This window comes from Pelobates fuscus, chromosome 3, assembly GCF_036172605.1.
Source record: "Pelobates fuscus isolate aPelFus1 chromosome 3, aPelFus1.pri, whole genome shotgun sequence".
Lineage (NCBI taxonomy): Eukaryota > Metazoa > Chordata > Amphibia > Anura > Pelobatidae > Pelobates > Pelobates fuscus.
Genome location: NC_086319.1, coordinates 427,651,567 through 427,663,166, shown reverse-complemented (window position 1 = coordinate 427,663,166; position 11,600 = coordinate 427,651,567). Strand labels below are relative to the sequence as shown.

Genomic DNA, 11,600 nt, shown 5'->3' with positions numbered 1-11,600 from the left:
GTGTCAGAGCTAGGGGAGGTGTGAAAAGGGCTGCATAAACAGAAACAAAGTGACTTAACTTCTAAATGGCAGAGAATAAGCAGTGCAAGCTGAGAGGCATGATCTATCCACAAAAAATGCTTCATTAAGCTAAAGTTGTTTAGGTGACTATAGTGTCCCTTTAAGGCAGAGATTGTGTATTTTTGGGAATCTCTTAACAGATTTTACTTCCATTTGCCATGTTTACAGTTTGAAATACTGGTGTTTAGTGTACATTACTTGTAGTGAATGTAGCTCTGGGAACCTCTGATTCTAGGAGTTTAGTGTAGCGTTTGGAATAGAGATTCCCAGCTAGTTTGGTGGTGGATTAGCATACATTTAGCAGTGTTTCAGGTAGCTGTGAGAATACAGATCCAGACTTGTTTAGCAGAGTATTACCAATGGTTAATATTTTGGGAGGATGACTTCAGAGATAACTTGCAGGTCTCATAATAAACACAGGACACAAGGTTTGCTGTTCCAGTTTTACTGTTGCAATTTGTACAATATACCCAAGTGTTCCCAAAAAGTGAAAATAAGCTGACACGCAGTGAGAGGGGGGGAAGTGGCTGCTCCCCTCGTAAGTGATTTATTGCCATGTTCCAAACAATCCTGTGAAGCTCTAAGGAGGATCTGACACCTACAAGTGGAAAACAATATATTACCTTGGTGTCCCCACAGAAAACAAGTCTACTGTATATGAAAGTTAGTCCCACAAAGCATGGGGCAGGTCACAAAAAAATCATGCTTTGAATGGGAGGGGGCAGGTCTCACATAACATGCAAAGATGGGGTGAGGATCACCATTTCCTCAGGGTTGGAGATGCAGATGGAGTGATTAAGGGTGAAAAGTGACCTTTCAGAGCTCACATGGAGGACAGGCAGTGCCTAGAATAGACTAGTAAGACTGCCTGTGACCTTTATTAATAGTCTAATTTGGGACAATAGTCTCACATACCGGTGCCACTAGTCCAGATGTCATGTGTCAGTGGTGGGGTCACTCTGGAGCAGGGGGGTCTGCTTCCCTGGGCTCTGGTGCAGGAGCCTGAAACAGCAGACATAACATTTCATAAATAGACTACTAAAGGTTTTAGGCAGAAACGGTCCTAAAAAAAAAAACTTGCACAAATTGGTCATATCACTCAAACTATATAGTCTACAGATCACTGTATAAAGGACATCTGAGTGCACATTATCAGGACAGGCTCAGACAGCACTGGGTTTAGATCCAATGTAGGGTATCTGACTGCAGGTTATCAGGACAGGCTCAGACAGCACTGGGTTTATCATCTGACTGGTGATATGGAGATTCAGTCTGGCAATAAGTTAGTCAGTGTTACCGTAGTATGTACGCCAGCAGCCTCAGTGGGTGCATCACTGGGAGAAGGAGGGGTGCCAGTTTCTGAAGCAGATCCATTAGCAGGTTCCATTTGTTTTTTTCCATTATCCTGATGAAGAAATTTAGTTTAAAAAAAAAAATGAAGCACCCATTCCTGATCATATAATCTATTCCAAGCCTTACCTGAGCTATGGCTGGTGCTGTTCCTGGTCTCCTGCGCCTCTGGAAGTATGGACGGTTTCGCTGCCGCTGAGGCTCTGGCCGGGGCCCTCCATTAGCTGTAGGTTTGATCTCTCCATCCCCTCCTTCTCCAGTCTGTTGCTGTGGAGGCCGAGGTCGAAAAGGCCTGAGAGATAAAACATGCTGAATTAGCAATCTTTTCAACTGTTTATTCGCACCTTTAGCTTCCTTTTCAATTCTGGGAAACACTTGCTAGTAAGAACTGGGCACCCACTTATATACAAGTGGCCCTCACATCAGCAACCCTTATTTTCCCCTGCAAGACATCACAAATCTTTCATAGCAACCAGACCTGCGAAATCGTGGGCGGAATCGGCGTGGCGTGATCCGCTGACCATCACCAATCTCTGCATCTGGTGCTTGCGTTGCAGGATCTTTAGGTTCATCTTTATCAGTCACCTATAAACAGAAATATCCACAATATGTGATAACTGGCTTATATTCTAAGTTAATGGGACCTGGCATCCCATCATACACCTGCTTACAGACCAAGCTTTTAACCGAATACAATGCTATCTCCAAGAACCATGGTCATTTATGCAATGTCTGTGCGAAGAAAAACTGTCTATAACTAAACAGACCAATAGCTTTCTTATCTACATAATGCGTGGATTTGAGGTCCCAACCAGTGTTCAAGTTTCAAACTGCAGCTATTCCACTGTTGGTAAATGGTTACCACCCAACAGGAACAAGAGAAAGCAACAAATGCTAGTCATTGCGGTGTTCCTTGGGCGAGTTGAGCTTGGCCACATTTAGCCAGGGAAGTGGGAAGGAGTCCAGGCATGGCAGCAACAAGATACCGTTATTGCTGTGGATATCTGTCAACTTGTACTCTGCTGACACTCACCTCAATGGTCTGTTGTTGCTGATCGGGCCTGGGACCCCTCACAAACCTCCTCCGATAGAAAAAGGGAGGAGGGCGTCTTCGCTGGGTTGGTCTCGGCTGGGGTGAAGAGTCTTCAGTTTTTTCACTCTCGCTCACCTGTTCTCCAGTCACTCCTTCACTGCCAGACTCCCCAGCATTGTCCCCTCGGGGCCGATAGAACCGACGGCGAAACCTTCGCCGGTTTGGGGCAAATCTGCTTCCTTTCACTGGCACACCTCCTGGACCAGTCACATTAGAAGCCTCTGCACCCTGTAAGTCACATTACCATTTATATAGCGCTTTACAATAGTATTAGAGGGGAGGATTTACAAAGGACAATTACAGAAAAAAACACTTACAGGAACAATAGGTTTAAGAGGACCCTGCTCAAATTAGCTTAGTGTCTATGGGAGGTATGAGCATTCAATGTGTCAAAACTTCCCCCACTAAAAATACTGGCTTTACTCAAGCTAACGCTAATGCATGACAGATCTGCCCTTAAGGCTAGCCCCTCTGTTCACCCAGCACTGGATTGCAGGCAAGTTTATTCTTTATTTGCAGGGATCTAGGGAATAATGTCCAGAATAGCATTATAAATCTAATAAAAATATTTTATACAAATTGTTATAGTAACCCTTTAAGGCAAGCTCCAACTCAACTTCCCCTTAAGGCTAGCTGCTCTATAATCCAAAACAACTCCCCTTAAAAGATCACTATAGGGTCAGGAACACAAACATGTATTCCTGACCCTATAGTGAAAACCCACCATTTAGGTGGCCTGCCCCTCCCTTAACCCCCTCAGAATGGGTTAAAACGCACCTTGTTTTCAGCTCTCCACGGGTCTGCCGGCACTGGCCCTGCCCCCTTGGTGACATCAAAATTGCTGATTTTGAGCAAATCCAATGCTTTAACATGGGAAAAGCATTAGAATGTCTAAAATTGGCAAGGGGTGGGGCCAAACGCCATTTTGACCAATCAGCACCTCCTCACAGAGATGCACTGAATCAATGCATCTCTATGAGAGACGCTGAACAGCAGGGCTGCTTACTGTGCAGCCCTGAGCCAGGAAGCACCTCCAGTGGCCATCTGAGGAGTGGCCACTTGGAGGTGTCCCTAGGGACAATGTAAACACTGCCTTGTCACTAAAAAGACCGCGTTTACATGAAAAATGCCTGAAGGCAATGATTATACTCACCAGAACAACTACATTAACCCCTTAAGGACCAGACTGTTTTTGCGATGTTTTACATTTGCGACCAGGCCTCTTTTTACACTTTTGTGATGTTTGTGTTTAGCTGTAATTTTCCTCTCATTTACTGTTACTATACAAGTTATATATTGTTTTTTTCAGGATAAAAAGGGATTTCTTTACATACCATTATATAATCTCATGTAATTTAATTTAAAAAATAAAATGAAAAATTGAAAAAAAATACATGTTTTTTGACTTTTACTCGTATACAAAAGCAATGAAAAAAACTACTAAATAGATTCAAAATTTTGTCCTGCGTTTAAAAACACCCAGTGTTTACGTGCTTTTTTGCAAGTTATAGGGCTATAGGTACAAGTAAGATATTGCGGTTTCAAAACATACATTTTTTAAAAATGTATCAATAGTGACATTGTAACACTATCTGTCAAATCTCTGAATCACACCCCACATGTACATATTTTTTTTTAAAGTAGACAACCCAGGGTATTCAATATGGGTTATGTCCAGTCTTTTTTAGCCACTTAGTCGAAAACACTGGCCAAAGTTAGCGTTCATATTTGTTTGTGTGTGAAAAAAGTAAAAAACTAAATTGAATGCCAATTTTGGCCAGTGTTTGTGACTAAGTGGCTACTAAAAACGACTGGATATACCCCATTTGCAATACTTTGGGTTGTCGTTTGCAAATTGTATGCCATCATGGGGGTAATTCTAATTCCTGGGCTACCATACGCTCTCAAAGGCAACATAACCAACCTGGCAATTTTCAATGTAAAAATATTTGACCCATATATTTGACACTAACTTTCAAAAATGCTATAAAACCTGTACATGGGGGTACGGTTATACTCGGGAGACTGCGCTGAACACAAATATTTGTGTTTCAAAACAGGAAAACGTATCAATTATATCAGTAGAAGTGCTGTGTGTGAAAAATGCAAAAAAGTCACTTTCAATGACTATCATCGCTGTGATATGTTTTACGGTTTTCAATCACAAATATTTGTGTTCAGCAAAGTCTCCCGAGTAAAACAGTACCCCCCATGTACAGGTTTTAGGGTGTCATAGAAAGTTACAGGGTAAAATATAGTGCTACCAAATTAAATGTTCTGGACTTTTGGCCTGGGTGGGCAGGCAGGTCCCTCAAATTGCAATCAATCAAATTACTTGCATAAAAATATTACATAAATATGCATGTAAAATTTAAATATATATGCATATTTATATATTTTAAGTCTACATGTATATTTATATAATTATTTATGTAATTTTGTATATGACATGTATATTTTGTATTTATATATACAATTTAATTCTAAGTGTATTTTGATATAAATATATTACTATCAAAATAGTTAGAATAAACTTTCATATAGATGTAATTTTTTTTAATTTATTATTTTTACATTTTTCTATTTAATTTAAATTATTTGTATTCTATAATAATATATACACTATATAGTTTTATATTATATAACATGTGTGTAAATTATAAATGTATTTTTATATTAATATATATCATAAAGATACACTTAGTATGACATTATGATATATAGACATATTATATAGATATAATATATGTCTATATATCATATATACATAATATTTTTATTTATTAATATTAACTTTTTTTATTTTACACTAGCAGGGAGACTGACTGCCAGCACAGGCAGGCAGGCACATGGACACCTATTGTGACCATGTGATCGCTCTGTTGAGCGATCACATGGCCACAGGGGTCCTAATCTGCGTGGGGAGACTGCCTGGGCTGCAGGCAGTCTCCCCACACCGGGAGCAGCGCCGATCGCTGCCGGGTGAACAACGGCAATCTGGTAAGTACATCGGACAGTTAGGACGGTTCAGGACAGTCAGCAACGCAAAAATGCCGATGACGGTCCTGAACTGTCCTCTGTCCTGAAGGGGTTAAGCTGTAGTTCTGGTGACTATAGTGTCCCTTTAAAGCTACCCATTGCCTCAACCAGAACCCAACACCCTTGCCCTCAAAGATACCCCCTGCCTCATCCAGAACTCCACACCCTTGCCCTCAAAGATACCCCCTGCCTCATCCAGAACTCCACACCCTTGCCCTCAAGGCTACCCTCTTCCCCAAGGCCCTCTAATCCAGAACCCAACTACCCTTAAACCAACTCACACTCCCTCCAGATGAGCCACATTTGAACTGCTTTCTCCACCAGGACCATTTTAAACTCACCTTTTCTCCTTCAACAACATCAAACTCTACAGTCTCTCCATCACCAACACTGCGCAGAAACTTGCGGGGATTATTCCGTTTTATGGCTGTCTGTAGGAAAAGATATTCTGCTTTATAGCAACTCTAAAGTGGCCTGTAGCCCTTTACTAACCAAGCGCACAGGATGCAGAACAGACCATCACCTCCATAACATACTTTGTGGAATTGAGGGGGTAAAAGTCAGCCTGCCTTCTTATGGTGATGGGAGGTTACAGGTTTTTTTATTGCTCTATAGTCATTAAAAGACTGTAGAAAGCCGACCCGTAGTAAGCCACCATTTGTGATAGGAGGAATAGATCAACCCTTAAACATAAGACATTAGTTACAGTGAGGACACCAACTCCAAGGCACGACTGGAAGCAGTGACAAAGCTATTTTAGTGATGTTAATGAGGCAAAGCCAATGTGACCACATAAGGAGAGATGAAGGAATCTCAAGGTCATCTGGACACGAATCTGGTTTAGCTTTTTGTAACTAGTTTCTGACATCTGATAAGGCACAAACCAAACTCCTTGCAAACTTTATCCCACCATCACATGAGGACCTATCAATATAGAGTACCAGAAAGTCACAAAAGTCCATTAAGCTGAGGGATTATATCCGGTCCAAAACAAACCCATAACATTCTGATGGCCAAGATTGCATTATTATGAACAGGCTGACATGTTCTAGCAGGAGTGGTAATGATTGTGCCAAAGACAGACGCTGAAAGGGGTGCTCCAGCAGCCGCACATACAAGACATGTTCCAATACTGTTTAGAGTTTGCCAATAGATTTGCTTTATAAGGTGACCCTCCATGTAGAACCCATAAGCCCTGCTTGCACAATACGTTCAGAATTTCTGTAAAGGGACATCATGGTCACAGCAGAGCTTCATTTTGTTTGCATAAAAAAAAACTTTAACATAAAGCATTTAATAATAAATCCAGTACCCATCTAATCCCTGCAGCAAATGATACCACGGAATCCTAACCCTGGAAGTAAAGGGGCTTTACATGTAACTAGATTGGATTCCTGCCTGCTCGGCCACACAGAGAATGAATTGATTTTACTAGCAGACAATCCATACATTGATTCTCCCTCTGTACACGTTTCCTAAAACCCTGCCTGGGCTCCTTTTCAGTTACCTGATGGACAAAGACATCTTCTTTGGTGTCATTCCTGCAATGACACAAACCAGGTATGTGACGAGAATATGTAAACATACAGCAACCCCCAGTCACAGCAAGAAGAACCCCCCCCTCTCACCTCACCCCCCCCCCCCCCACAGGACTCACCTCACCCCCCCCCCCCACACACACACACTACTCACCTCAACACCCCCCCCCCCACAGGACTCACCTCAACACCCCCCCCCCCCGCACACAGGACTCACCACCCCCCCCCCCACACACACACGCACACACAGGACTCACCCCACCTCACCCCCCCCCCGCACACAGGACTCACCCCACCCCGCACGTCCCCCCCCACACAGGACTCACCCCTGCTCGCACCTCACCCCCCCCCCCCCCACACACATTTACAATGCTCACAACATCCCCTTCCCTTCTAATTGAGTCGGTATGAATGCAGTCAGTGCTATTACCTGTTAATAAATCCATAGCCATTGCGTACATTGAACCACTTCACAGTTCCTTGGACCTGAGTGGCTGAGAGACGAGCCAGTGGGAGAAAGACCACGTTGAGAATGGAAGAACGAAGACCGTTAATGGCTCAATTGTTCAGATTTCATCAGCAATACATTACAAATGCTAAACTCTGCTTTAACCCGGGGTGGGGGTATTCAGGTGTTTAATTGCCCCCTATTTGTGTGGGACAGGTGCTTATTTAGCTCACGGGGGGGGGTTGGGGTTATTCACCTCTAAACTTGTGGGGGGTATTCTGTATTCAGTTGCCCTTATGGGGATATTATTTTGTTGCCCCTATATGGGTCCTATGGAGGGGGCAGGGCATTTTTAATTGCCCCCATGGGGCATTGGGGCGTTATTGATTTGACCCCATGGGGGGGGGGCGTTATTAATTTGACCCCATGGGGGGGGGGGGGGGGGCGTTATTAATTTGACCCCATGGGGGGGGGGCGCGTTATTAATTTGACCCCATGGGGGGGGCGCGTTATTAATTTGACCCCATGGGGGGGGCGCGTTATTAATTTGACCCCATGGGGGGGGCGCGTTATTAATTTGACCCCATGGGGGGGGCGCGTTATTAATTTGACCCCATGGGGGGGGCGCGTTATTAATTTGACCCCATGGGGGGGGCGCGTTATTAATTTGACCCCATGGGGGGGGCGCGTTATTAATTTGACCCCATGGGGGGGGCGCGTTATTAATTTGACCCCATGGGGGGGCGCGTTATTAATTTGACCCCATGGGGGGGCGCGTTATTAATTTGACCCCATGGGGGGGCGCGTTATTAATTTGACCCCATGGGGGGGCGCGTTATTAATTTGACCCCATGGGGGGGCGCGTTATTAATTTGACCCCATGGGGGGGCGCGTTATTAATTTGACCCCATGGGGGGGCGCGTTATTAATTTGACCCCATGGGGGGGCGCGTTATTAATTTGACCCCATGGGGGGGCGCGTTATTAATTTGACCCCATGGGGGGGCGCGTTATTAATTTGACCCCATGGGGGGCGCGTTATTAATTTGACCCCATGGGGGGGCGCGTTATTAATTTGACCCCATGGGGGGGCGCGTTATTAATTTGACCCCATGGGGGGGGCGCGTTATTAATTTGACCCCATGGGGGGGGCGCGTTATTAATTTGACCCCATGGGGGGGGCGCGTTATTAATTTGACCCCATGGGGGGGGCGCGTTATTAATTTGACCCCATGGGGGGGGCGCGTTATTAATTTGACCCCATGGGGGGGGGGGGGCGCGTTATTAATTTGACCCCATGGGGGGGGGGGCGCGTTATTAATTTGACCCCATGGGGGGGGGGATGCTTTATTAATTTGACCCCATGGGGGGGGGCGCGTTATTAATTTGACCCCATGGGGGGGGGGCGTTATTAATTTGACCCCATGGGGGGGCGCGTTATTAATTTGACCCCATGGGGGGGCGCGTTATTAATTTGACCCCATGGGGGGGGGCGCGTTATTAATTTGACCCCATGGGGGGGCGCATTATTAATTTGACCCCATGGGGGGGCGCGTTATTAATTTGACCCCATGGGGAGGCACGTTATTAATTTGACCCCATGGGGGGGCATTATTATTATTATTAATTGCCCCATGGGGGGGTATTATTATTAATTGCCCCATGGGGGGGTATTATTATTATTAATTGCCCCATGGGGGGTATTATATTATTAATTGCCCCATGGGGGGTATTATATTATTAATTGCCCCATTGGGGGTATTATTATTATTAATTGCCCCATGGGGGGTATTATTATTAATTGCCCCATGGGGGGTATTATTATTATTAATTGCCCCATGGGGGGGTATTATTATTATTAATTGCCCCATGGGGGGGTATTATATTATTAATTGCCCCATGGGGGGGTATTATATTATTAATTGCCCCATGGGGGGTATTATATTATTAATTGCCCCATGGGGGGGTATTATATTATTAATTGCCCCATGGGGGGTATTATATTATTAATTGCCCCATTGGGGGTATTATTATTATTAATTGCCCCATGGGGGGTATTATTATTAATTGCCCCATGGGGGGTATTATTATTAATTGCCCCATGGGGGGGTATTATTATTATTAATTGCCCCATGGGGGGTATTATATTATTAATTGCCCCATGGGGGGGTATTATTATTATTAATTGCCCCATGGGGGGTATTATATTATTAATTGCCCCATGGGGGGGTATTATATTATTAATTGCCCCATGGGGGGGTATTATCTCACCCATGACTTTCTTGCCCGCCTGGCTGCGCGCTGTGCCCGGTTTCGGGATCTCCGGTTGGATGGTCGGTTCGGGCTCCCGGGGCTCCACCTCAGTCATGTCGGTATCGGTTCCGGTATCTCTCCGATTGTACCCCTCCCCCTTCTGTACCGAGAGCCCGGAACCGGTCCACAGCCCGCCCTTATATACCGCGGCGGCAGTCCAGCCTGTCAGTCACATCGACTCGGGCTCTGATTGGCTGCTTAACCGAAACTGAGCACCCGCCCCTCTCCTGATTGGCTGACACCAAAATTAGCGGGAAACCAAATCAGCTGAGGAAAAACCGTCACCCGCGAGCCAGGGCCACGAGGCGCACAGCTGGCTGCAACACACGTCACAGGCATGGCGCGTCCTGATTGGCTGCTACTGGGAAACGGCGCGTCCTGATTGGCTGCTACTGGGAAACGGCGCGTCCTGATTGGCTGCTACTGGGACACGGCGCGTCCTGATTGGCTGCTATTGGGAAACGGCGCGTCCTGATTGGCTCATAGTGTTATGGCATGGGAAGCGTTCAATAGGAATACACCTCACTGACTGCTTGGGGATTGATGGGAATACACCTCACTGACTGCTTGGGGGATGATGGGAATACACCTCACTGACTGCTTGGGGATTGATGGGAATACACCTCACTGACTGCTTGGAGGATGATGGGAATGCACCTCACTGACTGCTTGGGGGATGATGGGAATGCATCTCACTGACTGCTTGGGGGATGATGGCAATACACCTCACTGACTGCTTGGGGGATGATGGGAATGCATCTCACTGACTGCTTGGGGGATGATGGGAATACACCTCACTGACTGCTTGGGGGATGATGGGAATACACCTCACTGACTGCTTGGGGGATGATGGGAATACACCTTACTGACTGCTTGGGGGATGATGGCAATACACCTCACTGACTGCTTGGGGGATGATGGGAATGCACCTCACTGACTGCTTGGGGGATGATGGGAATACACCTCACTGACTGCTTGGGGGATGATGGGAATACACCTTACTGACTGCTTGGGGGATGATGGCAATACACCTCACTGACTGCTTGGGGGATGATGGGAATACACCTCACTGACTGCTTGGGGGATGATGGGAATGCACCTCACTGACTGCTTGGGGGATGATGGGAATACACCTCACTGACTGCTTGGGGGATGATGGGAATACACCTTACTGACTGCTTGGGGGATGATGGGAATGCACCTCACTGACTGCTTGGGGGATGATGGGAATACACCTCACTGACTGCTTGGGGGATGATGGGAATGCACCTCACTGACTGCTTGGGGGATGATGGGAATACACCTCACTGACTGCTTGGGGGATGATGGGAATACACCTTACTGACTGCTTGGGGGATGATGGGAATACACCTCACTGACTGCTTGGGGGATGATGGGAATACACCTCACTGACTGCTTGGGGGATGATGGGAATACACCTCACTGACTGCTTGGGGGATGATGGGAATACACCTCACTGACTGCTTGGGGGATGATGGAAATACACCTCACTGACTGCTTGGGGGATGATGGGAATACACCTCACTGACTGCTTGGGGGATGATGGGAATACACCTCACTGACTGCTTGGGGGATGATGGGAATACACCTTACTGACTGCTTGGGGGATGATGGGAATACACCTCACTGACTGCTTGGGGGATGATGGGAATACACCTCACTGACTGCTTGGGGAATGATGGGAATGCACCTCACTGACTGCTTGGGGGATGATGGGAATGCATCTCACTGACTGCTTG

The 11,600-nt window shown here is 45.8% G+C and overlaps 1 protein-coding gene across 2 annotated transcripts; it reads right to left on the bottom strand.

Annotated features, from left to right (window-relative positions):
• Window positions 1-489: 489 nt before the first annotated feature.
• Window positions 490-10,150, bottom strand: YBX2 (Y-box binding protein 2). Of its 2 annotated transcripts, none has more exons than XM_063449852.1 (10): window positions 9,799-10,150; window positions 7,511-7,574; window positions 7,050-7,083; window positions 5,884-5,973; window positions 2,444-2,731; window positions 1,889-1,995; window positions 1,540-1,702; window positions 1,358-1,465; window positions 976-1,062; window positions 490-658 (listed from the first exon to the last, which is right to left on the bottom strand). In XM_063449852.1, exons 1-9 carry the CDS (start codon window positions 9,893-9,895, stop codon window positions 1,015-1,017), a joined length of 999 nt encoding a protein of 332 aa, XP_063305922.1. In that variant the 5' UTR covers window positions 9,896-10,150; the 3' UTR covers window positions 490-658; window positions 976-1,014. The 2 variants fall into 2 exon arrangements, with proteins under 2 accessions (XP_063305922.1, XP_063305923.1); XM_063449853.1 differs by having other exon boundaries at window positions 2,579-2,731.
• Between the last annotated feature and the right edge of the window lie 1,450 nt (window positions 10,151-11,600).